At 38.6% G+C, this 26001-nt stretch overlaps 1 protein-coding gene across 1 annotated transcript; it reads left to right on the forward strand.

Moving 5' to 3' along the window:
- PDSS2 (prenyl (decaprenyl) diphosphate synthase, subunit 2) lies at positions 1–25942 on the forward strand (the record flags this gene model as incomplete). Its single annotated transcript, XM_008942985.1, has 5 exons — positions 1–75; positions 8712–8882; positions 10708–10839; positions 15747–15782; positions 25784–25942. Coding segments are annotated over 5 exons (573 nt in total), but the record flags the coding sequence as incomplete, so codon positions are not given.
- Between the last annotated feature and the right edge of the window lie 59 nt (positions 25943–26001).

A 26001-nucleotide genomic window follows, 5' to 3' on the forward strand; every position in this document is an offset into this window, starting at 1 on the left:
GTTGTGGAACTCATTTCAACTGCTATTGGTGACTTAGTTCAAGGTATATATTATGAAAATTCAAAATCATCTGAGGTAAGAATTTCAGTACTTTTACATACCCAAGATGTTTGGTGATATTAATGTGTGACCACAAATGATACGATGACTTTCTCATCTGTTTAAGAGAGAAGGAGGAAAAAAATTAGCTGCAGTCCTTATGAGTTTTGGTAGTAACGCCTTTCTGACACCTATGAACTCTGATGGAAGTTTTTAGAAATGATCAAGGAGGGACTATTTTGTTTCCACGAGTGCTTAATGAAATAATATCATATATCATTACCAGGAGCTCTAGACATCTTTTACTATGGGATTTCCACTTTCAGAGGTTTCTAGTCAAGATTCTGTTAGAAGCATTTATTACAATGTTGTCAAGATCGTTAATATTTTCATGTCGAATGTGTCATTTCTAAGCCCAAAGATGTTTACAAAATGCTTCATTCCAAACTTATATCACATCCTTTCTTCTTCTGAGTGTTCACCTTTTGATAGTATAAACATAAGTTTTCTCCTGGAGCAGTAGGGGAGTAGCACTGTACTCTTCTCTAAGAAAAGCCACTGTGCATGCGTTGCAGGAGTCAGCATGGGCAAACATAATGGCTGCCAGCATTTCAGACCGAATAATCTTGTATTCCTTCAAGGGCAGTTGCTGATGTACTTTGTATTTGTTTGGCAAAAATGGTAATGAAAATTGGTGAAATTAGTTACAGGTATTTTTGTATTTACTGGAATATTTAAGGAAACTTGTAGAGATATTTCCTGAAGTAGGCTTATTGGGGCAGGGTGTTGGAACAAAAAAGAGTTCTTTCATTTGCTATGGCTGTATCATAACACATGAAAAAAATTGGTAATTTAAAGTATTCATGACCTCTACAGGTTTTATGATAGCAAGATTTCACCTACTGATGAGCAGTGTGCATATGTGAATATCTAGCTTGAAATCTACTGAGGTAGATAGATTTACTTATGATATTGTCTCACATGCCTAGTTTTGCCTCGGAGAACTGAATCTTAATGTTCAGTAGGTGAAATGGTTTGAAGATTGCAGAGATACCCGAGTTCATTTATATTTGTTGAGTATTTAGATTGCAGTTCTGGTTTACTATTGCCATGTTGCAGTATGTAGCAAAATGAATCCCTTAGTGGAAGCCCTGGTCGCATGGGTTACCTGTGACAGTAGATACGTGTGGTGATGGCTCTGTACCAGCCAAACGAGAGTGCCAGCAGCTGGGCCCTGGCCCTATCACTAAAACTAACCCTGTGCAAGCTTATTCTTCTCCGTTTGATCAAAAGCAGTTAGGTAGGAAGCAATCACGCTGATGAACTGAGCACTTCCCTGGGAGGAAGCAAGAGCCTCTGGCAGGGAAGGGGTAATGGCACCCTGGGGAGACGCGGGGGACCGCGGGCTGGCCAGGCTGCGCGCGGGGGACGTCGTGCACTGAGTGGCCTCTGGCACCTCTCAAGCGGGGACCCTGGCTGGGAGCGTGGCAGCCATGTGATGCTGGGAACTTGGTGGTCCTCGTGCATCTGCTGCGTTCATCTGTGGATAAACAGACTTCAGCCTTCGGCTCCCAAGTGCTGTGCTCAGGGTTATATGTTAAAAATAGATTATGTCTTTGAGACTTTTGCGAAGAATGTTTAAAATTTGATTGTATTCAGGCAGGTTTCTTAATACAAGTAGATCCTAGATATATCCTATTTTAAAAACTGCTCTTTTGTGTGTAGATGTAGAGCTCTACAAGTTCATCCCAGCAATGAAACTGCATTTTATTTTAACTATGGACCTTGTATAAATGCGGTATGTTGTGGACTCTTTTGGGTTCCTGCCACTGCAGAAGGTCTTAATCTACTTTTTCTTAGTTTTTCTGTGTATTTTCTGTTGCATTACTGAAGCACTCCACATGTGTAGATTGCAAGGGAAGTGTGAGATAAACTAAGCACAGCTGCATGATGTTTACCCTGCCCTGGCCCAATTACAAATAGCAGACTTACTTTGTTTCAGTGACTTTTTCTGGCTGAGGAGAGATGAAAGTACAGTATACCCTTCCTAAGGGGAACCCAGTTAACTCAAAACACAATTAGTATGGTGGCATAATGGATACCGAAATTTTCATGACAGTGTCTGAAGTTTGGTCTTTGTAAGGAGTCGGGCATGGCTTCTGCTGAGACCTAGAACAAACAAGTGTGGGATATGCTTTAATTTATTTTTTTTAATCTTGTCCTGTGAAAAATTTGGTCCCATGGTGTATATGAGACATATACCTGCTGCTTTCCTTGCACTGTTCTGCTGACACAATGTCCCACTTGTGTCCTGAATGTCTCTTTACCAAAGACCAGCAAAAGTCCAAATGAACTAGATCAGTTCTTAGTTTCTTATTTACATCCTTTCTGCATCTTTGCCCCATCCTTAATTGCAATTTGCCTGAAATAAAAATATGAACTACATTTCCTAGAGGTAGGAAAAAATGCTTTAATCTACTCTGCAACTAAATGTCAAACTATGCCCTGAGTGTAGGGCATAGGGATGTTATTAATGGCATTTTCATTGTTGGGAATGTCTTAAATTTGGACAAGTGGAAGGATATCTTCTCACCTTTTGGTTTGGGCTTTTTTTTTTTTTCATTTTTGAGACAGGAAAACTATACTTCATATGTTAATTGTCCTTAATGCAGTTGTTACAAAGCTCCTCAGTACCATAAAATAGACGACTGTAGCACCAAGTTATTTTGAGCTTTGCCAGATGTCTGCCTAGATGGTAGACAAAAATACAGAAATAATTTTGCAAAATTAACCTTTCTCCTCTGAAGACCCTAAGTTCATGGCTTTCTTTTTTTTTTTTTTTTTAAAGTTTCCGTTTGCTTGATTTGCATCACCCACTGGGAAAATTGGGCTTACAAGACTGACCTTATTTACTCCTGAAGACATATAAGGGATATGATTATTTGGCAACTCTCATCATCGCTTTTTTTTCTCTGTAAAACCACATGCAGTCCTACAGCCGTCTCATTTTAGTACATTCTCTTTGGTCCTTCTTCATCTTTGCTGCATAGTGAGTCTTTAGATCTGTGTGAAATGGGGAAAATAATGATAATATTTAACTTCTCATCTTTATTTGAAGTGACAATCCAAACTACAAAGTGTATGCTTTGGTTACAAAGACAGCCTGAAGGTTAAGGCTGCCATTCATATTCAAAATACCAAATAGCTGCTGTGGTTTAAATGTTTCATTAGTAATATTAAGCTAATATTTTGGACTGTAAGCTGGAGCAGAAAGAGGTGATGTGATAAACCTTTGCAGCTTTGTGTGCTAAATCCCCTCTCAACCCAAATTTCTGTAAGTGAAGGGCATTATTCCCAGTTCCTGTCTGTCTTTTCTAAATCTAGGTCTGATTTGGGAGTAAAAAAACCTGTGCCATAGTGAGTACAAAGATGAAAGTTGTCAAACCTGGCCTTCAGTCATGATCATGGTATCTATTTTTAACAGAAAAAAAACATTGCACTAAGTCTCTTTTTCCTAGTTATGGGAGACCAAAGGCTTCTAAAATGTTTTGTTAACTCACAGAACACTGTGACACTTTTAGAAACCTTCTGTCTTAATATCCCAGATCGTGTAACAAATATTAATGAAGAATGCTTTAACATCCCTGTCAGTTTACTGAACAAGGATGATAAATATGGGAAAGTTCAAAACCAAACAGCAGAATCAAGAGCTGGACTTGAGTGTGGTGGCTCCTGTGCTTTACTTGCCAGACCATTCTTGTAATCCTGAAGTATTAGGGACTCCATGGGAAACTGCTTTATTGGTTCTTTTGGTTTCTTCCTCACCTCCAGAATACCTAGTTGATGCTGAATGTGCATTACCAAAAGTACTCTCTAGTATCAGAATGGGACTGTTGTTAAAGGTTAGATCATCTCCAACATGTTGTGCTGATGGCTAGAAGAGCTGTTAGGTATTTTTGAAATTTGCAGTGCAATTGTGTGAAAATTGCATAACTAATATGTAAAACAAGCTTAGAAAACAAATACATTAGTGGCGAGTACTCATTGTACCAAATGGTGAACTAGCAGGTATTTGGTTTAGACCAGTGTAGGGTTTTTTTAATGAAAATAAGTTTATTTTCTGGCAAAGAAAAGCCTGCTTGCAGTGAGTTGTACCAGTTGTTCTTTGACATTTGGTCACAAGTCCTGCATTGAGGAGTAATGTTTTGGGATACTGTACATGTCCATCAACAGGTTTGCTATGATTCTGTTAGGATGTTCTTTGCCATAGGAGGTAAATCAAATGTATTTTGAGTCATATAAGCCACCTTTTAGCATGATAGCAGTCAGAGCCTTCACCTTTAAAAAACAAACAAAAAAAATGCACACAAGTGTTTCTGTTGCAAGACAAAAGGGAAGGATAAAATATGGAATTTGAGTAAAGAGCATCTGTGAAAAGAATGAGTAAATGTGTCAGAGGGGAAAAAAAGCATAGCTAGAAAGAAGGCCGTTGCTTTTTGTTTACAGCTTTTGTTCTTTTAAATACTAAGCTTTTCCAGAGAGATTTAAAAGTAACAGATGTGGAGAGATATTTAAATTTATTCTAAGTTTTCAAACTTTATTTTTTTTTAAATCGTGTTGCTTTTTTTACAGTCATAATCAAAGTATTAGGTAGTTGGTGGCATGCTTTACTGACCCATTTCCAGACACCCTTGTTCCCCCCAAAGCAGTGAAGATGTGTATTAATAGACCAATAAAACAGGCCCTGTCATGTTCAGCAAGCAGGAATACATCTGTTGAAAGCTTATGTGAACCATGTGCAAGATGTTCTTCAGGGTCTTGCTACTGGAAGAAAGATTCATAGTCACGTTGTATTTTATTTATGTAAAATGGAAGTTCTTTAACTACCTAATTTAGAGCTTTAAAATGTGATATTTAAAAATATTTCTGTGTGTTTGTGTGGATTATTTGGCTATTGAGAAATGAACTAAAGTTTGATAATAATGGTTCAGGCATTTCAACCATTTTGTGCAACAACAGATGGCTGAGAAAGAGCTGCCATGGTATGGAAATAAAATAACGGCTCCCTTACAAACTATAGCTGAAGTTTTACATTGAAAAGTCTCTGACTTTTACTCCTTCCTGGTTTTGCAGATGGTTTTGTGCGTTTTTAGGACACAATTTTCATTCATATTTTCCTTAATATGTTTTCATCTGAGCTGTGTATAAGCATTTTTTTTGGCGTCACAAATCGAACTGAGTTAAGTGCCACTTTTGCACTGGGGATCCTTGTTACCATCATTAAAAGCTGCCTTTCCTCATGGTTATGATTGTACGTTTTGTCCTGCAATTTAATTTTCTAAAAGTTTTTTTGTTTGCTGTTGCCTGAGGTGATTTTTTTCAAACCAAATTTAAATTATGAAAGTAACTTAACAAAAAAAAAATCTCAATTAGCCAATTTCTTAACAAAACAATGACTGATATTGCCATTAGTAAAATGGGAGCACCCTCAGCTGTTCCTAATTTCCCATAGGAAATTACCATCGACAGAGCTGGGTTTGGATATTTTCTCTGTACTCCCATGCCAACATTACCCAAACTGTATCTGGAGTTGGCTGCTTTCTTCCAGGGATGGTGAGCAGCTGGGCTCTCCTCATCCAACTTCTGCTACCCAGACAGCATCAGGGTTGGCTGTGATTTGGTTCCATTTCTTGGTGACAGAATTTTGTGAATGAGGTCACTCCACAGGCATTAGTTAATCAAATGTCTGACTGCTGTCAACTGCAGCTAGAATTAATTTGAGTTTAAAAAGGTTTTCACATGAAAGGCTGCTAGGAGTTTTCTGGGCCAGCTAATGTCCGCTTTTATATTTATTGCCTGAAATATCCACTGCTGACAAAACAAAGCTTAGAAAAATGTGAAAATTTCTTTTAAAAGTTGTCATGTTATCAGATTTCACAGACTGTGCAATCTAGAACTAGTTTAATTTTTCCCTTTATTTTTTAAAGTAATGTCTAGATCTTGACATATTCTTCTAAGAATGCTGTGTGGTGGGTGAACAGTTACATATAACATGAGAGTTAAGCTTGGGAAAAATTGGCATTTGGATTGTTGGAAAACTTTGCTGAAGAAAGGTTGTGTCTGCCTCTGCATTCTTAAGCAGCAGAAGCTTTAGGTGTATGTGGTCATAAGACTTCCTGTGATAAATATCAACTATGTTTTGGCTTGCAAGCTCTTATGCTAAAGCATATACATCTGGGCATAATGCCTGTTTACAACGGGCTTCTCTCTGTAACTGGGAGATTCACAATACCTATGTTTTTAAGATTTCAATACCATATCTTCAAATATGTCTCACGGTTTGTCTTTTTCTGAAGTTAAACATCCATTTTAGATGCTTGAAGCTCCTACATGATGTTCATGTAGGGGGCACTAAATTGTTGTGCCGTTGTTTTCAATCCTGTGATGAAATTCAAACTTGTTTAAGAACAATATATTTTCATAACAAATTATAAAACTAATTTTCTTGTATATGTAGAGCTGCAGTGACTTTAAACTTCTTCTGTTCCTGCAGTTGATATTTGGTAATGTCTGCATTTGTGTTACTGCTCAGAGGCTCTAGCGAGCAAAGGTTTTCAACTTGCACAAGACTTCTGAAAGCTTTTTTTTAAATTCCTAAATTGTCTCAGGATACCTTTCTAGAATATTTCTGTATTGGTTGGATTTAAAGCAAATAATTACAAAAATCACTGCCAATTTTCAGTATCATCCAGCAAATTTTAGTAAGTACTGTTTTTTCACTGAGCAGATTGGTGGTTAGGGAAAAGATTGTGTGGCGTTTTCCAACAGTTCCTGATTTTAAATGTAAAATAAATTGATATATATCTGAGTGGGGGGAAAAAAAGACTTGGTATATAGGAAACTACTTGAATTAAATGCTCACTTTGACATATTGCCAGGCATGGGGATTTGCACATGCTCTGGGCTGAGTTAAGATATTAAAAATACTATGGTAAAATGAAACACAAGGAAAGTTTAGGCTTGACTTTCTGAGTTATCATCTACATAATAGCAAACATGTGGTTTCTCTGTTCTTCACTTTCCTTGTATAAGTTAATAGTATGTCTGAAAGCAAAGGCATTTTGATACAGCTCTGTGTTACTTGGCATTGCAGAATTCTCCTACTTTTTCCATTAGTCTCAAATTATCCTCTCCCTTGTAACGCAGCACTTCTGGGTGATATCCATAAGGGAGGAAAATTAGAGCTGAACGGATGGATTCTATTTCATTTGTTACTGATTTCATGACAGATAATACTTCACTAGAAAACTATAGGGTCACACAGAATTACTTCTTGCTCATTTCTAAGTAATTTAATTGACATCACTTTGAGGGAAAAGGCTTGTTATATAAGAGGGATTTTATATTACTCTTTTAAAAAATACCTTTTGGTTTAGTGTAGAGTACAGATGTGGCTGAACTGGGAAATGGCAAACTTTTTAATGTTTGTACACTTGAAATTTTTTCTGTAGGTTCTCATTAATGATTTTACTTTTTTCTAAGCAACAGGACTGTAGACTTTTCTGGTTTTTGTTGGTTTGGGTTTTTTTTTCTCCCCTCTTTAGAGGGTACCTAAAGGTGTGACAGCAAAGTGTATGTAAGAAAGATTACAAGTGGTGTCTGGCTTTGAACACTGATTATAGTAGAATAGTGGCATATTAACACCTTGTGAGCCAAAGGGGCAGCAGTTCAATTTGGGTTTAAGGAAAAGGGTTGGATTTGTGTTAATTAAAACACTGTGGAATGTAAAATATTAAAATAATAGTTTGTTAATATTAATTAAAGTAATATTAATACTAATTCATATTAAGATTAAGTAATATTAATAAAAATCTTGGTTTGGATACAAAAGATTTCTGGAAGTGGTGATCAGCTCTGACCTTACAGTCAAGGTGATGAAGTTTACTAGAGGCATCACAGAGGTCTGTGTCAGTCCCCTAGGAAAGTTAATACCTGACATTTCTAAGTCACAGCTTTATTTATTTATTTTTCAATAGTTTCAATCATTTCTCATCCTTAATATGGGAGTAGAAGTAGTACAGTTCCTCTGCCACAGCCCTTTATTTTTCCAATGCAGTTCTCTGAGGATTTTTAGTACCTTTTGTAATTTTTTCTCCATTGACTACAGAGGAGAAATTGTAAGAATTTCTCAAGTTTGTCTAGGATTGTTGGTTCTTGGTAACTGCTTAGGGGCTGAAATGCAGATGTACTCTGGGGGTGGGTTTCAGGGGTTTATTTTATTTTGCTTGGTTGGTTTTGGAGCTTTTTTTCTTCTCAGTCCCTCATGATGAATATAGTCGACTGCTAACGTTCAGTGTCATGAGACAGTCATTAAGGGGAGGATCTACCTTGAATCTGTTGACAGCTCCATGTATTTTGCACTGTTCCTTTTGAGCAGAAAATGAAAATGTTGTTTGTTGAAGCTGCCTGTATATTTTTTCTGATACTTCTCCCCGAAAGAATGCCCTTTATTTGACACTGTGGTACCCTGAGTTTTGTTACTCACCATGTTGTCGCATCATCCTGTGTCCCACCATTAACTTCTGTGAGCTGACTCAGCTGCAGTTCTGGTGTTTTCATGTTAGCCTTTGTTTCATTAACAAAATTGTTGTTGTCTCCCCCCCTTTCAGGAGAACTGCGTTACAGATGATATCAGCATCTCTATGTGGAAGGAGCAGGTTTTCCTGTCCCATAGTGCCTTGCTGGCAAAGAGCTGCCAGGCTGCGATGGAGCTGGCAAAGCACAGCGCTGAGATGCAGGACATGGCCTTTCAGTATGGAAAGCACATGTCTATGAGTCATAAGGTACACCTTTTCCTTTCATTCTGGGATTTTAAATGCAGAAAGACTTGTAAGATGTCTTGCTCTTGAGCTCCTTTGTATACTGCCACTGTGCTGTAGACATTTGCCAGCAGGTCAGTGATGTTGAGAGATTTGACTGCTGCCTGGTGTGAAGATGTTTGCAGAAACTGCTGGTGTGAACAGTGCTTATGAATTGGCAAAATCACACTCTTGGCCATGCAGCTTATGTCATTCAGGGCTCTGTTCATGTCCCTCTAGCACATCTTTCTGTAGCAACTTAAAACTTTACCTCTTCTGCTCCTACGTTCTCACTAAAGCCGCTGTCCCAGCAGCAGGAGCTGCAGGAGGAAGCATGTGTTGGGTCTCAGCTACGATCATGCAGAGATCTGTACTAAAAGGCTCAACTGCCTGAAACAGCACACAAGCTGAGGCATGAGCTGCAGTGGCTGAAGGACCTGCATAATCTGCTGTGGAGGTGATTTCCACAGGGGAGGGGGGTAGCTGAAGGATAAGGAGGGAGGTCACCCAATATGGAAAAGAGCAGCCTATACCTCTGCAGCAGTAGGATTTCCCAGAGAAGACATCTGACATCCATTAGAAGGCTTTGAGTCCACAGCTGGAGTTTAGTCCAAAGGAGAACACATAGCATGTGGAACTCAGATGCTTGGCATTCTCTTTTTGCCCTAAAGATCTATTCCTACTGTATTGCATTACTTGAAAGTATAGGTATAGCTTGAGACAGGCAGACAGACATCCCATCCACTTCAGATGAGTTGGTTTATACAATTTCTACTTCCTTCAGGAGAAGGAAGTGGTTTTGTAAAGCACAGCTTTACTGCTGTAGAAGTGCCACTGTATGCCTCTACTAGGTACAGCTCTACCAGTAAATTGCTTCTAGTGCAGACTGTCACCTTAATATTTTTGGGTATCCTTTAATATTTATACACAAGTATATATCAGTGGTGAACGTATTAAAGATTGCGTAATTTTAATAGAAATTTTCTAGCTATGTAACGTTTCCTTTTGTCAGAAGTAGAGTCATATTGCATCAGCTTCCTTGAGTCCTGAAAAGTAGAATGTATTGCCCTTCTTTCTACTTTCAGTCCATATCCAAAGCTAAACTAAATAGTTTAAACTAAACTGTAGAAGTTGCTCTGTCACCCAATGACCCCTTCCCAGCAGAGAAGGGGAACTGGGAAAAGGAGAGGAGGCTCACTGTTGAAATTAATCTACAGGGGTCACAATAAACAGGAAAGCAGTTCTCAGGAGTGGGAAGAGAAAGCGGGATCAGGAGACACCCCCCCCCATCCATAGTAAACTTCCCCCTTTATACTGAGGATGATGTTTATGGTATGGAATATACCTCTGAGCCAGCTTGGGTCAGCTGCTCTGGTTGCCTCCAAGCTGCTAAATGTTATGCAGAGCATGGCAGGCCTGTGATTCTGACCCAGTGAAACCAGGACACCTTCACAGATTAAAAGCTTATATTCTTCCCACCAAACACTGGATCATTCTTTCCTTTACATTCCTGCTACTCAGCATTTGCCTACCTGACTGTGTCCCACTTGCCCAGCTCTGCAAGCTGTCCTCTGCCCGTTTCTTTGCAGATTCTCTACATGCTTCTCTTTACCACAACTTTCTGCCACTACAATGTTTTCAACATCTTCCTATCACTCCCCCAAACTTGAAAAAGTGCAAGCAAAATACAAGTGTCAAAGCAGAAAGTGGTGAGTAGGTATAGGATCAGGATATGGACCTTGATTTAGTGAGTGTATGGATATGTATAGACTGTTCCTGGGAACTGAAGAAACACATTCTTCTCTTTCAGCTGCATTCAGACCTTCAGCCATTTGTTAAAGAAAGTTCTAGTGACACCATGGTCTTCAGTTTGAATTCTGCTCCTGCAGTCCTCCATCAAGAATTCCTTGGAAGGGAAGCATGGATTAAACAGATCAGAGAGGTAAATTAAAGCATTGTTTAGAATTTCCTAGTTTTGCCATTTTTATCTCTCTTCCTATCTGTACTTTCAATCTGAAAAGTAACCTAGAATCTAACAATGGACAAGACATCACAGAGGTTACCTCTGCTCTCCAATACTTAACACCTCTCTCTTCCAAACCTTCAAGAAGGGGAAATCTAGAGACCTGACAGTCAAGCTCTGTATGTGAGTGTAACAAGCAGATACATTTGTGTGGAGCATATGTCTGTTTCTCTGCACTGCTTGTGCAGTCCCATGTCTTAGCATAAAGCTGCTTTCACTGGCAGATTACAGCAGAGAACTTTGCATTATAGTGGTTGAAAGATAGGCACACATTTCCTTCTGCCAACTTGGCTCTGGGAGCAGCAATTTTGGATGGGGGGATGTGTATGAAGATCTGAGGCACTTGGCTTCCTGACCACTACAAAACGTTTGTGAGATCTAGCTGTCTGATGTCCTTATTCTTTGTTCTTTTAATTCAACTGGTTTTTTTTCCTCTAACCCTTAGATGAGGAAGGTAGTAAGAATAAGGTAGCTACATGGTATAGACCATTTTTATGTACCGTGTAGCACAGCAGGATTCAGGTCCATGGATAGCTTCCTGGGTGTTGCTGAAACAGATAGACAATGTAGAAAATAGCAGGGAGGGAAAAAGGGGGGAGGGGGCAAACACCCAGATGGCCACAATTAAGCATTCTGTTGAGTTCCTGCATCAGTCAGACATGTTTTGTCTGTGTAAACAGTGGTGATGACTACCAATTGAAAATTCCTGCAGTTGTTGCACAAGTTTTTCAGTAGAAAGGCTGCTGCCTTCAGTAGGAAGCTAGCTCTGTGCAAGCACACTCATTCAAGATGTTTTGCCCATGGCTGTTTTCCTTCCTGGTTTGAAAGCAGGACTCTCAGGTAGAGGCCATGAAGTCTCAGCCTCTGCCTGGTTCTGCATTCATATGAGGAATCTGCAGCCTTACAGTGGTATGGAGTTGGAAGATATTAAAGTGAAGCAAACCTTTTGGCATTTTGAAATTAGGGGCTTGTAGTTTATAATGTATGATGAGGAATTTTGGAATTCTACAGCCTCAACACAAGGCTCATATGTGAGTTGAATGTAAATAGGTTTCGATGATTGCAATTGAAAAATAATGGTATCAGCACAGCACAGGGTGTAAAAGCTTTGAAACCATTTCCCATGTGCAGAATCCAGAGGAGGTTGCAGGACTCTAGGAGTACCGTCTGTCCCTTTACTAATTCTCATATCAAAAATGGGCATTATAGAAAAAATGGAATACTGTTCTCTGAAGCCAGGGAGAGGGTCCAGAGGATCACTGCCCTTCCACCACCCCCTTCCCAGAAGTGACCTGCACTATGCAAAGGAACCTACTGCTAATTTGGCTCAATACAAAGTGCAGTGCCACATCCTGGAGCCTTTCTTGGCTTATGTTGGTTTAGAAAGCAAAACTACTTTTAGTTCACTACACGCCCTTTGAGATACCATCCATAGCCACATTCACTGTGTCATATTCACTATATGACATTCAGTGGAGGCCAAGCACTCAAACCAGGGCCTTTCTCATGTTGGCAGTACTCCTAAGAGTATTCTCATAAGCCACCTATGACATTTGCACATCTTGTGCAATGTCATTTGTATGGTTTAAGTAGGCAAAGCATGCACAGTGCACTCGGTCCCTGTCAGGTAGAATTTTTCTTCATAGCTGAGTTTATGACTAGACATGTGGTTTTGGACAAAGTTTAGAGACTGCCTTAAAAGGGATTTGGGATGTGTATAGGGGGAAGCCTTGTCATAAGAGGAAAAGATGTGTGGGTATGTGTATGTCTGTATACATGGAGATATAGATAGATTGATAGACGTGTGTGAATGAATGATCCATAAAGACTTGATCTTTCTCGTTCTCACTGACCTCACCACCAACAGCCTCTACCATTGTAATATAAAGCTAAAATATCCAATAAACTGGTCAAGTGTCTATTTTGAAAGGAGTATAGGTTGGAGAAGAGTCCTGAAATGTTTCAAATAAATAAATTTTTAAATTTTTTTTAACCTAACAAAACATGCCCAACCATCCAACTATAAGTGGTTCCTAGGAAACACTGTGGTAGACAGACAAGGAAATGCTTGAATGCTCTTCTTCAGACAAAGTGTTGTAATAGCTGCTGAATGCAGTCCCACTGAGTTTTTGGAAAGCTCTGCAGTCTTAAAATTTAGCAGATAATCTAGGATTATAGGATGGAGGATTTCCAAGGGGTCAAAAGACAGAAGAGTTCATCACTTTTAGCCACTTACAGATACCTTTCACTAGACAAGAGCAAAAATTATCCAGCTTCAACAGACACCCAACATCTAAGCAGTGAGGTAGAAAAGATCAAAGCTGGATTGAAGAAATTAAGCTAAATCCCTCAAGAACAGGTCTAGAATCCATCTTAGTTTGTAGTACTTGTAATTTGAAAAAGGAATCTCAGAAAGTAGAACCATCTTATCTAGGCCAAGGTAATCCGTGTGCCTTTCACTATACCTTCCTGAACCTTCTCAGAAGAGACAGAGCTGGAAGAGAAGCATTTATCATATGCTTTATCGAACGTTTCCAAGTATAGGTTTTAAGACATGTAAAAGGGACCATCTCATCTGAGAAAGAAAAGTCAGCTCTTGGAAAACATCCTGAAAACCTGCTCTAAAAACCTTGTCTGAAGTGATCCACTTGCGGTCTGCTTATCTGATGCATACTGAGTCATTTCATGGGGAATTCAGGGACCCTTCTTCCTGGCAGAGTGAGCTGATTTCACACCACCTCATTTATTAATGAAGAATGTCATGGTATTACTGTCCCTTGCTAGTGGCACGTGATGTTCTCTGGTGTTCAGGAGGAAGGCTGAGCTGAGTCGGCTGTTTGTCTCTAATATGCTGGTAAGCAGATGCTTTTATTTGTGGGCCTAAAGCCCCAACTTTCAGAGGCTGAGCTCCCCACCAAGCAGTGAGACACAGAAGGTTATCCAAGTGTGAGAAGACTGCATACCTTTTGCAAGTCAGGCTTAATACCTTTGAGGAAGCTAAACCAGATGCAGAAGCCTGTTGCAAAAGGGGAAAAAAAAATATCTGTGTGTCTGAGATGGGGGTCAGTAAAAATCAGAGCCAAACTGCTAGGAGGATAAAAAAAAAAGGCAAAGAAAAAAAAAAAAGGCAAAGGTGTAGTTGTGGTAAAGAAGAGTTATGAACCAGATTAGATAAAGCCACTGCTTGGAGAAGCGCGACTGCCATTGACTTGAATGCTTGAGGAGAGCATGAGAAAATATTCCTTCTGTTTGTAATGTCTGTTAGAGGCAGGAGGAGACATGCTGAGCACACCTCTTCTGGTGTTGCCACGACTGAAGAGCATCACCCTCAAACATGTTGCCAAATTCTCCGCTGCAGTGTGAATCTGCATACAGGCAGTCATTTGTTAAAGAACATTTTTCTGGTGTGTTCTGATATACACCAGAACTACCAGATATATATTTGAAGAAGCTGTAAAATTCAACCAGTAGGAATAAAAGTTGGCAAATCAAAGAGATGGGAATACACAAATAAAGAAGCAGTTATTGGCAGTAGTTCTGCTGCTCCCAAATGCTATCAGGCTAATTTCTTAGTAGGCATTCCAGAAAAAAACTGACTCTTAAGAAGCTTGAAGAGTAGTATAGAGGTTTTGTGGATCAGTCCACTTTTTCCATCAGAGAAATAATTTTTATTATCTACTGTTTTCCTTCCTGTTCTGCTCACTAAGCCTCTCATCTGTTCTTTTCTCTATTTTATTTTTCCTCCCTTACAGAAATTAATGTATTTGCTAAGTCTGTGCCATCTCGGCAACATCTCTTCAAAGCTGTGCTTGCCACGTAGTGTTCCTCTTCAGTGCAGGCCTCAGCTTTTCTCCTTGTGCCAGCTGGCCTTCTCTTCTTGACTGCTCTCTGAAGTCCCCAAAGAGGACATGGAGATGTAGTGGTCCTAATCTGTTCAGGAGACCCATTCCAGAAGAACTGAGATTTGTGGTCTTCCCTAGTGGAAGCTGGAGAGAAAGAAATGGGTGGTTTGGGTTTTTTTAAAATTTTTTTCCTCTATGTGCCTGGAAAGCGAAGAGCTGGAGTTGGATGAAGTGATTATGATACAGCTGCATCTTAACCAGCTGATTCCTGGTTAAGCAGGAAGGCTCTGGGCCACTGCCACTGTATGAGAACGACATAGGCATCTTTTCTTCTACATCATCCTGTGACAAAACTGAGGAATTTGGACTACATACTCTGGGCAAGAAGGAATTTAAAATCTCTTCATAATTCTTTCTGAATGCATTAGGAGTTACAAGTTGTGTGTATCTGCTGCTTAAGTAAAAGTGATACTGATACTTAAATATAATACTGAACCAAAATTGCCTTCAGCCTAGGACTGATAGTACTGACATGGTCCTGACATTCCCTTTTGAGAGCTCTGGACTATTACCTGTGTGCAAAATCTCTCAGATTTCTCTTCTAGAAACTCTAGAAACTCAGAGTTCTCTTCTAAGGAAATAAATCTTGTTAGTGCTGATATGAAGTATGGTTTATTTCAAAATCTCATGGAAGAGATTAATTAATGTACACAGCAAGATTTCTTAAGAACAAAACATTTTGGATTCAACAAATTTGTTGTAACTAGAAGTCATAATAAAAATAAAAAAATTACACTGAGTATCTGTAGCTCTCAGAAACAGAACCATGCTGGTAACACATTTGGTTGTATTTCAGGTTTTCCCATATCAAATTCCTAAAGTAAGTCAATTATGTTTTAAATAGTAGCTCTCTCAGTTGCATTCTTTTTTCTTGAAACTCTAGTTTTTTGTCATGTCTTACCTAAAAATCTCTTTCTCTTTAAGGCACAAGGAAAAGGAAATATAATGGACTACAAGAAGGTTGGTAAATTACATTTAAATATCATTATTTCTAGTGTCTTTAGTAATATTTTCAAGGATATTCTTGACAGTTGAGAGAAACTTCCTTATTAAAGTCAAGTTATAATTTGTGCATGTGTATATGGAGAGAGAATGGCTTGTGCAATTTCTTGAATTTAAAATGCCAGTAATAGTCACATGAACCGTAAGTATCCAATGTAGCTTTTTAATAACCATTTTTGCCATTATTTGTGCCATTTACTTTCCCAGATTTGGTTTTGAAACCAGGCTTCTGAAAGCTTTTGCTGTCATCTTTTTCTGCAGTCTTTTTTTCTTTTTTTCAGCTTAGTTCCTATCAATGGTCTCTACATATTAGTAGAGTAAGCTGTTATTTTTTTTTTTTTAACCTCACCTTTATGCCATGCCATCTATTAAAAAAAATACATACACGTTTTATAATAATTCATGTTCCCAGTCCCCATTACAACTTTTAGCTAAGTCACCACTGTATTTGTTACTGGGAGTGCTCTGTGGTAAAGGCAGAACTGAGCTAACTAGCTTATGTACTGAAAGCAGCTGGGACACCATAAAGCTCTTGGAGAGCTGCAAACATGGCTGAAAAGGTTCCCCTTGGTTAAATACTGGAGCACAGCATGCTGTGGAGGCAGAAGGTGACATTGTGTGCTCAACTCACTCACTGAGCATGAGCTTGACTTGTTCTGAGTCTTAAGTAGGTCACTAGGGTCCAGTCAGTTATCCCCAGCATCAATGGGAAATAATATATAAATTATAAACATGCATAGTTGAGAATTGTTTCTTGAACTGGGGATTGCTGCTAATATGGGAGGCTGACACACAGATACAGGTCAGACTTTTATTATAATTATTCTGTATTAAGAAAATTTGTAATTTGGATTATTTAAAAAGCTCTCTGTCCTTCCTTCCTCTTAAAACATAAAAAGGATCTCAACCTTATCTTGCTATTTAAAATCATTGTGCTTTTATTTTTCTACAGTAGAAGAAAACTGATATAACTGTAACTTTCTAAATCACCACTGAGAGCACTAAATTTCTTCTTCAAATGTCTGAGTATATGAATGTTTAAGCTGGGCTACATGCTTTAGTAAGTCCAGAATGGTTTTTCTCCTTTTGTTACAGTAGTCATCTGCTTAATGTCAGTTCCATAGTTTTTAAATAAAAAAAGGAGTGAAGAAAAGCATCTAAAATTGCTTTATTGAATTAAATATTTGTCAGTGTATTCTGTATTTTTACTTAAATTGTTTCATATTTTGGATCCTTCCCATGAAATTTAAAAACTTGGTGTGCTGAGGCCAACTTGGATGTTTGAATAAAAGGAAAGGAAGGGGAAAAAGCCCTTCAAGTTTTGTATTTTGAGCACATGACTTCATCCAGAAAGCGTGTGATTTTTTTTTATTTTTTTTTTTACATACCAGGTAATCATCTCTTAAACAAGCACAGATACTAGATATGACGATAGTGAAAAATTCTCCATGTTTTTCATGAGCTCAAACAATAATCAGCTTTGGTTTTTGTAGCAGTCAGTTTCAGAACTACATGTCACATCCCTCTCTTCTGTGTTTTTGTTGAAACTAAAAGTGGTCATTAGCTACATCCATACTAAATGAACCCACTAACCTGTAGCTCACCCCAGCGTAGTGGCTTGGCCAGTAATGCACACAGCCAATTAGAAGGCGTGTTGTGCAGTACAATTTAGTAATTCTTTTTGGCCCTTTGCTGGGCTGTCTTTATTTCTACAACACTAGAGTCAGTATTTTGCACATTGCTAGGTACGTTTGTTTTTTTCTCAGCATCAAGGTCCCCTCTCATCATTCTATTCAGTTGTTAGAATTACTTCAACATTCCTCATCAAATCTGGGGGCTTGTTTCTCACTGAGTCTCCAAAATATCTCCTCTCTAATTTTGTGAAAGTGAAGGTCATCACAACTAGCTGTAGAACTTGCAAAACATTATATTATTTTTGTTCTTTTAATTTGTATTGTGAACTTTAGTGTGCCACTTAATTGAGATAAAAAGGCTGTTCCTTTAGTTGAATTCACAAGCATGTGTATACAAAAAATGTTAGTCGTGTAACGTGCTTGAGTATATTTTACCTTATCGTGGCTTTCAATTAAAATAATGAATTGAAGGTAAATCTGAGAAATTATGATCCATGTATTTAACATGCTTCCTTAAAAGACAAAATTTTTATTTCAATTCTTTGGCTGCTTAAGAATTTTGAGTTGTTCTTTGGATGCATGTTATATTAAAATGGTATCCTGGATTTTTTTCACTGACAAAAAAGCATCTAGACGGCAGTAGTAAATTTAGTGAGGGCTCTGACATAAGTATAGAAGTGAAATATTTTCTATTAATTTAATTATGTCTGAGACTGTCATTTCAATAAGGTCACTATAGTTCCACAAAATATTTTAGTATTTTCCCAGCTTTTCTCAATCTTTTTTATCAGAAGGACTTTAATATCAAAAAAGGCTCGTTTTAAGGTTTCTTTTTCTGAATATATTTGCTCACATTAGTGTCTGAATGTTTTCTATACCATCACACTGCATTCAGACAAATTATTGATCCATCATTGTGGTGTTTGAAAGTTTCTTCCAGAGATGTAAAAGAAGTTTCAGCTCTGTTTTAGTGGTGTTTCTCAGATAACACGAGAAAAATACCAATATATGGCAGGAAAAAAATTAATGTATGTCATTGAAAGAGACAGCGAATTTCCTGTCACCCTCATTTGTATGTTGGGTTTTGGCAGAAATCTCAGACTTTTTAAAATAAAAAAGCTTTTATCCATTTAACATCTATTTTGCATGCAAAATAAGCTGTGTAATTCTAAAACAACAAATTGAGATTCTCAATTTAGTTGTTACTATTTTATAATATTGATTAAAAACTCTCCACTGAAGTCAAGTCCTTAATGGTGCTTGGCATTATACAGACTTGTTAAATGAGTGTAACAAAGGCATGACTAGTAGCAGAAATTAATAAGCGAGGAATGATTCTTGTTTTCTGGCCCAGGCTCTGGAAGAATTTTAAGATAAGGCTAAATAAAATAAATATATATATATATACACACACACACACATTTTGCAGCCAATGAATATGCCACTGCAAGGATTTGTTGTTTTTCTAAATGCAATATTCAGGAAAGATTAAATTATGGAGTGAAAGAGGATGTAGCACAGCTATTTTCTCTGCTGTAGCCTTGTCCATTTGCTCTGCTGTCTGTTGTAGAGGCCTTCCATCCATACTGGCATGGGAAGTGTGGTGTATCAGCACGGTATGCTGTGACGTGCTTTGTTGGTATCTACATGAGACACTGTGCGTGATATTAACCCAGGGAGCAGATTTTGTACAGGACTGGGAGTAGCACGAGTCAAGAAGTGGTAGATGCAGCCATGCATGCGCTGCATGGCACTGTCTTGCCTTCCCATACAGCAGGAAAGAGAGAATAAAAAATGGGAAAGGTCACATTTGGCAACAAGGAGGTTTCTCAGTGGCAGCCTACTGTCATGCAGCTAATAAGCAACATTAACGTGGTGCCATCCAGTTGCATTAGCAAGAGTCTCGTGGCTCCCCTTCCCCAGCTCGCTCTTGACTCCTGCAGTTAGTGCGTTCTTCCTGCTGCACTGCTGTCTGCAGAGCAGGTTTATAGGCCCATGGTGGGAATGACAGTAGTCCCACCATCCTGTTTGTTTAAATGCCAGAGGATCATCATGAGATGTCACGAGACTATAGGCTAGAGACTATTCACTCTTGCTCTTGAAATGCAGCAAAGACTTAAAAATGGAGGATTGTAGTTTGTAGATCCTTATGACCTGTGGCGGTTTTCCATGAAAATTTGTCTTGTTTTGGAGCAGCCACTACCATCAGCTCCTTTTGTTGTGCCTATTTAAAAAACAGAATAGTTGGTGATTTAATGAATATACATTATTTCAGATATGTTAGTAATATTACATAAGCAGCCAAAACCACTCAGAAGAAGCAATTTTCTCCTTTGTTGGAATTGACCATATCTGAATTAAGGTGTACATCCAGTACCAAAAATCAGTTACATCTTTGTTTTTAATAAGCGGGTATTTTCCATGGCTTCTTTGAGGTGAGAATCCAGCCCAACTTTTGTTCCATTAAAACAAAAAACTGTCACATATTTTAGCATAAATACCAAGTTAATTGCTTGTATATGCTAAGACAACAGTTAACAATCACTGTTTGCATTAATGTTTTTGAAGAAAGTCATGCTTCTCTGTAAAAAGCCATCACTTAACTACTATTGTTTAGATTTAAAAGCTAGTGGGGCTTGTTAAGTTCATTGTGAAAGACATGAGGAGGAGGAGTTGATGTCTCTTCTAAAATAGTAAAAGGTCTATACAATCAATCAGTGTCTTGGGATGACTTGTGATTTTTTGGCAAAGTGTACTACAAGGACTGTGTAACAGCTGGAGTAGCAGCATTGCCTGTAAGCAGGCCATCTTTCTTCTGCTGTTGGAGGTTACTCTCTCCAAATTTGGTCTCTTTTAGGTAAGGTGTTTTTTTAATTTGAAGTAGAAAGAGAATTTTTCTCTTTGTCAGATGAGTAAGGAGAAGAAATCCTGCTCTGCTAATGTGAGTTTCTGCAGGGTGTTTATGCCCTTTAAAGCTGTATTGCTTTACCTTTTGTATAGAAAAATTTTCAAAGAAAATATTGGATAAATACTGCCCCAATTTCAGCTGGCATATCATACTGCATATAGCCAACAAAGACGTAAAAAAAAACAAAAAAAAAAAAGTTATGAAGCAATGTAATTAAATGATTGTCCAGCCCATTTTGAGGAGGAGCATAACCCCATGTCCAACCACAAAGACTGTGAGAGCTGATGCTGAGACATTCCAAGGTGCAAAATACAAAGGAAAAAATCTGACAAAATTGATGTTCTAGCTGTGAAACACGTTGGTACCTTTTCAAGGTATTATTTCAGCAGTCTAAAACATCAGTGCTTCTTAAGCATGACATACCCACAAAAAAGAAAAAAAATTTAGAAAAGCCAGTGCAGAACCCTGCAAACACTTGGAACATTATTCAGTCTTTCAGCCACAGATTAATGTAAATTTTGTGGTTTGGGAGTTTTTTCTTTCAGTGAGCACTGTGCACTTCAGAAACGTGGAATGTTTTAGCTCACTTCAAGATCAGAGAGAATGCATGATGTTTGAAGATTTCAGTAGATAACAAATTTAGTTGTTTAGTATCATTCTTCTAAAACTACAAAAATCTGAAGTTACTTGTTGATACCTTGTCACTTAATCCTAAATTTGACCAGTGTAAGGGTGGAGAGGAAATAAGAATTTCAGTGTTCTTGTTCTCCCTTTGCACATAAAGTAAGTATGGCCAAACTACTCACCACATATGCAGGGAGTTTCCCTCCCGGCTCCTCCCAGATTTGTTGTTCCCTACAGGTAGAGTTACCTGAAAAGAATTTTCTTTCTTTTGGCTAGGAAATAAGGCAGAAATATCTCAGCAGAGAAGATTTGAAGTTAGATGTCTTTGTACCTGAACACCTGCTTAGTTTTTGTCATCTTTAATTCCTCACTCTCCAAAATCCATCAGTTTCTAGCTTGTCTCTTTGGCCTCTCATTGCCCTCAGACAAGCCATTCTGTCCAAAAGCAATCCAGAACAGTTGATCTGAAATGCAAATATTTAACTTCTGCGGTATGGATAAGAAATTTTCTCTTTCTTTTTTAAATCAGGACTGGGAAGCATAGTACTTTGAACTCTGCTTTACTCACAGAATCTTACAATAATTTAAGTTGGAAAGGACCTCTGGAGAGATGTCTGGTCCTGCCTCTCGCTCAAAGCAGAGCCAGAATGGGTTTGCTCAGTTGAGTTTTGAGTATCTGCAAGGACAGATTTCACAGCTGACCTGAGCAACTTGTTCTGGTTTTTGACCTCCCTTTTGGTGGGAAAGAATTTCCTTGTCTTTAATCAGCATTTCCCATGCTGCAACCAGCACCCATTGTCTCTCATCCCTTCCATGTACAGCTCTGAGAAAAGTCTAGTTCTGACTCTGTGCCCATGAGATAGCTGGGACAGCGATAACGGCCTTCTCTCCTTAAGGCTGAACTGAGCAATTCCCAACATTTCCTTGTAGACCATGTACTGCTCCAGCCCTGTATCATTTGGATGGCCTCCCACTGCACTTGGCAATATATTTCACTTAATGGGAAGTCTAAAATTTGCTATAGCCCTCCAGACATGCTCCCAAATGGGGCAATAGTTGCTTGCTGAATACAATTGTTAACAGTTCAAGAAGTAGTTGATCATCTTTGCTGCAAGGGCACATTGCTTCAAGGGAAAAGAAACAAAAGTTTGTAGGTAATTAAGAGGGAAAAAAGAATATAGTTGAAAAATCAGAAAAACAGGATGTGGACCTGTTGGTCGTTGTTTTGAATCTAGTTGATTATTGTCAAATCTGGTTAAAGGCAGCTTCTGTTGACTGACCATTTAGTACTGTATACTAGCAACTGTATACAACTTGCAGTTAATTTTGAGATTCACCACCACCATCACCATTTCATTACTCTTTGTATATTTTTAGATTCATAGAACAACCTTCAGACATAAAACTTAAAGGTTCTGACCTTCATTGTGTACCCAGCAAAACTGTCAAACCTGGACAATATCTGAATATACTGAGGAAAACAGAAGGTGCTGAAGGAAGAGAGTGTTGGTGTGTTGGGGGGGCATCACTTCTCATCTGAGCTAACTTGGCTGTGCTATTGGAAGACTACTATTGAAGCTGAATTTAAATAACCAACACCCAGTTGGTGATTTTTTTCAGATTCTTGGCACCTTTAGAATGAAGTAGCGTTTTAGTGCCAATGGTCTGAACAAAAGCTTAGGAGTTAAAATGTTGCATTGCAGGATGCCTAGCAGTTCAACTTGAGAAAAGTGTGTCGAAGCAGTCTGTATTTTGACTGGTATTCAGTTTTAATTTATTGAATGCCACTCTGAAGAAGGTTGTATTTTAATGATGGATGAGATTATTCCTACCAGTGGAACTAAGTTTGATGCACGAAATTACGCTATATAAGTAGAAACTGAAAGAGTACGGTCCTTTATTTAGAAGAAGTTAATGAAGGAGCTTAATTAAAGTTTATAAAGTAACAAATAAAAGCAGTTAATTTTGCTTTTCTGTTTACTTGACTCAAAAATTAGCTGCTTCTATCCAAATTAAATTAAAACTTAATACATCTAAACTGGATACATTGATTTTTTTTTCTATGTATTTGGTTTGTGAAATTCATTACATAAAATCATTGAAGCTCAAAAATTGAAAGTGGGAAAGTGTAGCTGTAATACAATTAACATTACAGCTAGTCTTAAATTAGTATTTTTGCGTACAGCAGGGCTACTGAAGCCTGGTTTCCAATGGAGTTATATCCTGTATTTCTTTAATAACTATCCTAACACAAGAAGCCAGATTTATGGTCTTAGGTGTTTGTGGTTTTCCGTGTGCAAGTTGTTTGGTTTGGTTTGGGTTTGTTTGTTTGTTTGGGTTTGTTTGTTTGTTTTTGGTGTTGTTGCTGTTGTTCTTGGTTTTTTGTTTTGTGTTTGGTGTTGTGGGGGGGGTTTTGTGTGTGTGTGTTGGTTTGGATTTTTTTTTGTTGTTGTTTGTTTTTTGTTGTTGTTGTTGTTGTTTTTTTTTTGGGGGGGGGGCTCTTTTCCTTTTACAACGCCAGCTAAGATAGAGGTAGCATACAGTCTGGTTAATCCAGACTGGTTTTCCTCTGTATGCTTGAGTTGACCAGCTGATTCTGCAAATGGAATATAGAACAGGTGAATTTTTAAGGACTGTGAATTGTTCATTACATGGGATGATCTCTAACTGAGAGAAAGACATTCTATAACTGAGAAAGCTGAGGAAGGGGCTTGCCATGTGAGCAGGTTTTTTTTCATTTTGAGGTTCCTCGAACTTTGCTTGGAAACACTTAGAGCAGATTAGTTTGGGTTTTGCAGAGCAGTTCCCCTGTATATAGTTTGACATGAGCTCTGCAGTTGTTTTGGCTTCAAGGCGCTATGTGTGTCTGAGGGCTTGCACAAGACAAGCATGTAAATGGATTGTGTCCTTGCATTAGAATTCTCCCTCTTTCTAGATTTTGGTGTTATGAGTAGGTCATAATACATACATGCAATCATGTAAGCTTGAGCTAAGCTCCTCCAATCTTTTACCAGTTTGAAGACTTTTTAGGAGCTATTTCCTTTCCTTTTTTACTATACATCTCAATGTATACTTATGTGACTATCACATGGTATGCTAAACCTTTTTAATGAACAAATCAGCAGAGTTTTCCTCAAGATGTTTTGGTTCTACAATCTCACAAAGTTATGCCTCAAGGAAGGGGGAAGAAACACCTTTTCACGCTGCTAGTGTACCTCATCTCACCTTTCCCCACCTTTGCTGTGGAGCTGTAGTTATATGGCCGATTCCCATTAGTTAGAAGATGAGTTGATTTAACCATGCAATGCATTTATGCCTCAGGGCAAGTTCCTTTCCAGCGCACAGTGCAGGAAGATTCTAACTGAGGTGGAGAATAAAATTTTTATGAACTGGGACTTGAACACTCAAGTGCTGTAATATGCTTTCAGCTAATTTCATCTCTAAATACAGATAATGAATCCGCTTCAGTTTGTATTCAGATAACAAATGTCATTCATTCTGTATGAATGTAAGTATCTAGATAAAATGGGTGACTTTTACAATTTGGTCATAGCTTAGACTTTTTTTTACATGATTTAAACTATATATATAAGGTTATATTGATGTATCTGTAAATGAACGGGGGCATTGGACTGTGTATTGGAGAAAAACATCATTTATAAACCTCTGTATAATTAGTTGCTGTAGATAACTTGTCTTCAAGAAAACCCCTTTTTCTAAAAGTTACGATACAGTGATGTAAGCCAGCTATAAAAGCCAGGTGGGGCATGTGAAAGATCATGAAATGCTGTCATGCTTTTGGGATAATCAGATCCTAAAGATCTACCTGGCCTTGGTTGCCAGGCTCTGGTATGAGGCATCAGGCTGGAGTTGGTCTGGGGATACATGTATTTTAGGATGGAAAATGTAGCAGTGTCTCATGACAGTCTCAGGATGCTTTGCAAGAAAAAACATAGTGATTAAAAATAAAAAAGCCCTTAGTCAGTGAGATTACTATTTAAACCTTCAGCTAAGTTGAGATAGTGGGGAAGAAAAACACATTTTGTTTGTCATTTTTCTTTGTATTATTTCTTAGGAAATTTAACCTGTCATCTACCCAAGTTTTTTGGGTGCCAAATCTTTCCAGAAGCTTGCCACAAAATGTCTGTTATTCCATGAAAATATCTTTTCTCAAATGGTGTATTGCCAAACCATTGTCAGGTTCCCCAGCCTTACTGAGAAGACTGAGTTTACATGGGTATAACTCAGTACAATAAAGTTTAACACATCCTATTTTACTGACAAAATTTGCTGTTGTTTACTGTTAAAAAATGTAATCACATGGTATATAAATAGAAACCTGTATTACAAAAGACAAGAGCTCAATGTGTGTCATCCTGTGCCTGTTTCCAAAAACAGGAGGCGGAATGGATGTTCATAAAATCCAGGTTTTGACAGCAGAAAATGAGTGTGAGTGAGCGGCTGGTCTGCCAGTTCTGCACAAAAGCTCTCAGGCAGTGGCTTAGGTATGAAATGCCCAGATTTTATTTTTTTTTTTTATATTAAGTGTGCCCTTTGGAGAGCGGGCATCTTTCAGGTGATGAAGTAATGAGTAATGTAGTTTAAATGGCTCACAGTTTTGCTGTTATGGGGAGCCAAAACAGAGCAGCCCAGAGTATTTAAGAGCTTTGTCTCTTAAATGGAGACAGAAGAAGAGCTTCGGTTCTTGCCTGTGCCTGGGGAAGGGGCGGTGGAGATAAAGCTGCACACCGGCACTGCCCAAACCCACCCTCTGTGCCTGTGTTTTCTGACAGCTGCAGGAAGCAATCAAGGCTGGCAAAGGTGTGACTTCCGCCATCGACCTCTGCCGCTGCCACGGGAACAGGGCGCTGGCGGCCCTGGAGCGCTTCCCTCCCTCCGAGGCCAGGGCTGCCTTGGCCAACATCGTCTACGCCGTGACCAGGTTCCCCTGACCCGCTGCCCCGGGAGGAGCTGCCCTCCCTCCGCGGGCCGGAGCGGCCTGGCGGGGCCG

Source organism: Merops nubicus, unplaced genomic scaffold (assembly GCF_000691845.1).
Source record: "Merops nubicus isolate BGI_N331 unplaced genomic scaffold, ASM69184v1 scaffold11396, whole genome shotgun sequence".
NCBI lineage: Eukaryota > Metazoa > Chordata > Aves > Coraciiformes > Meropidae > Merops > Merops nubicus.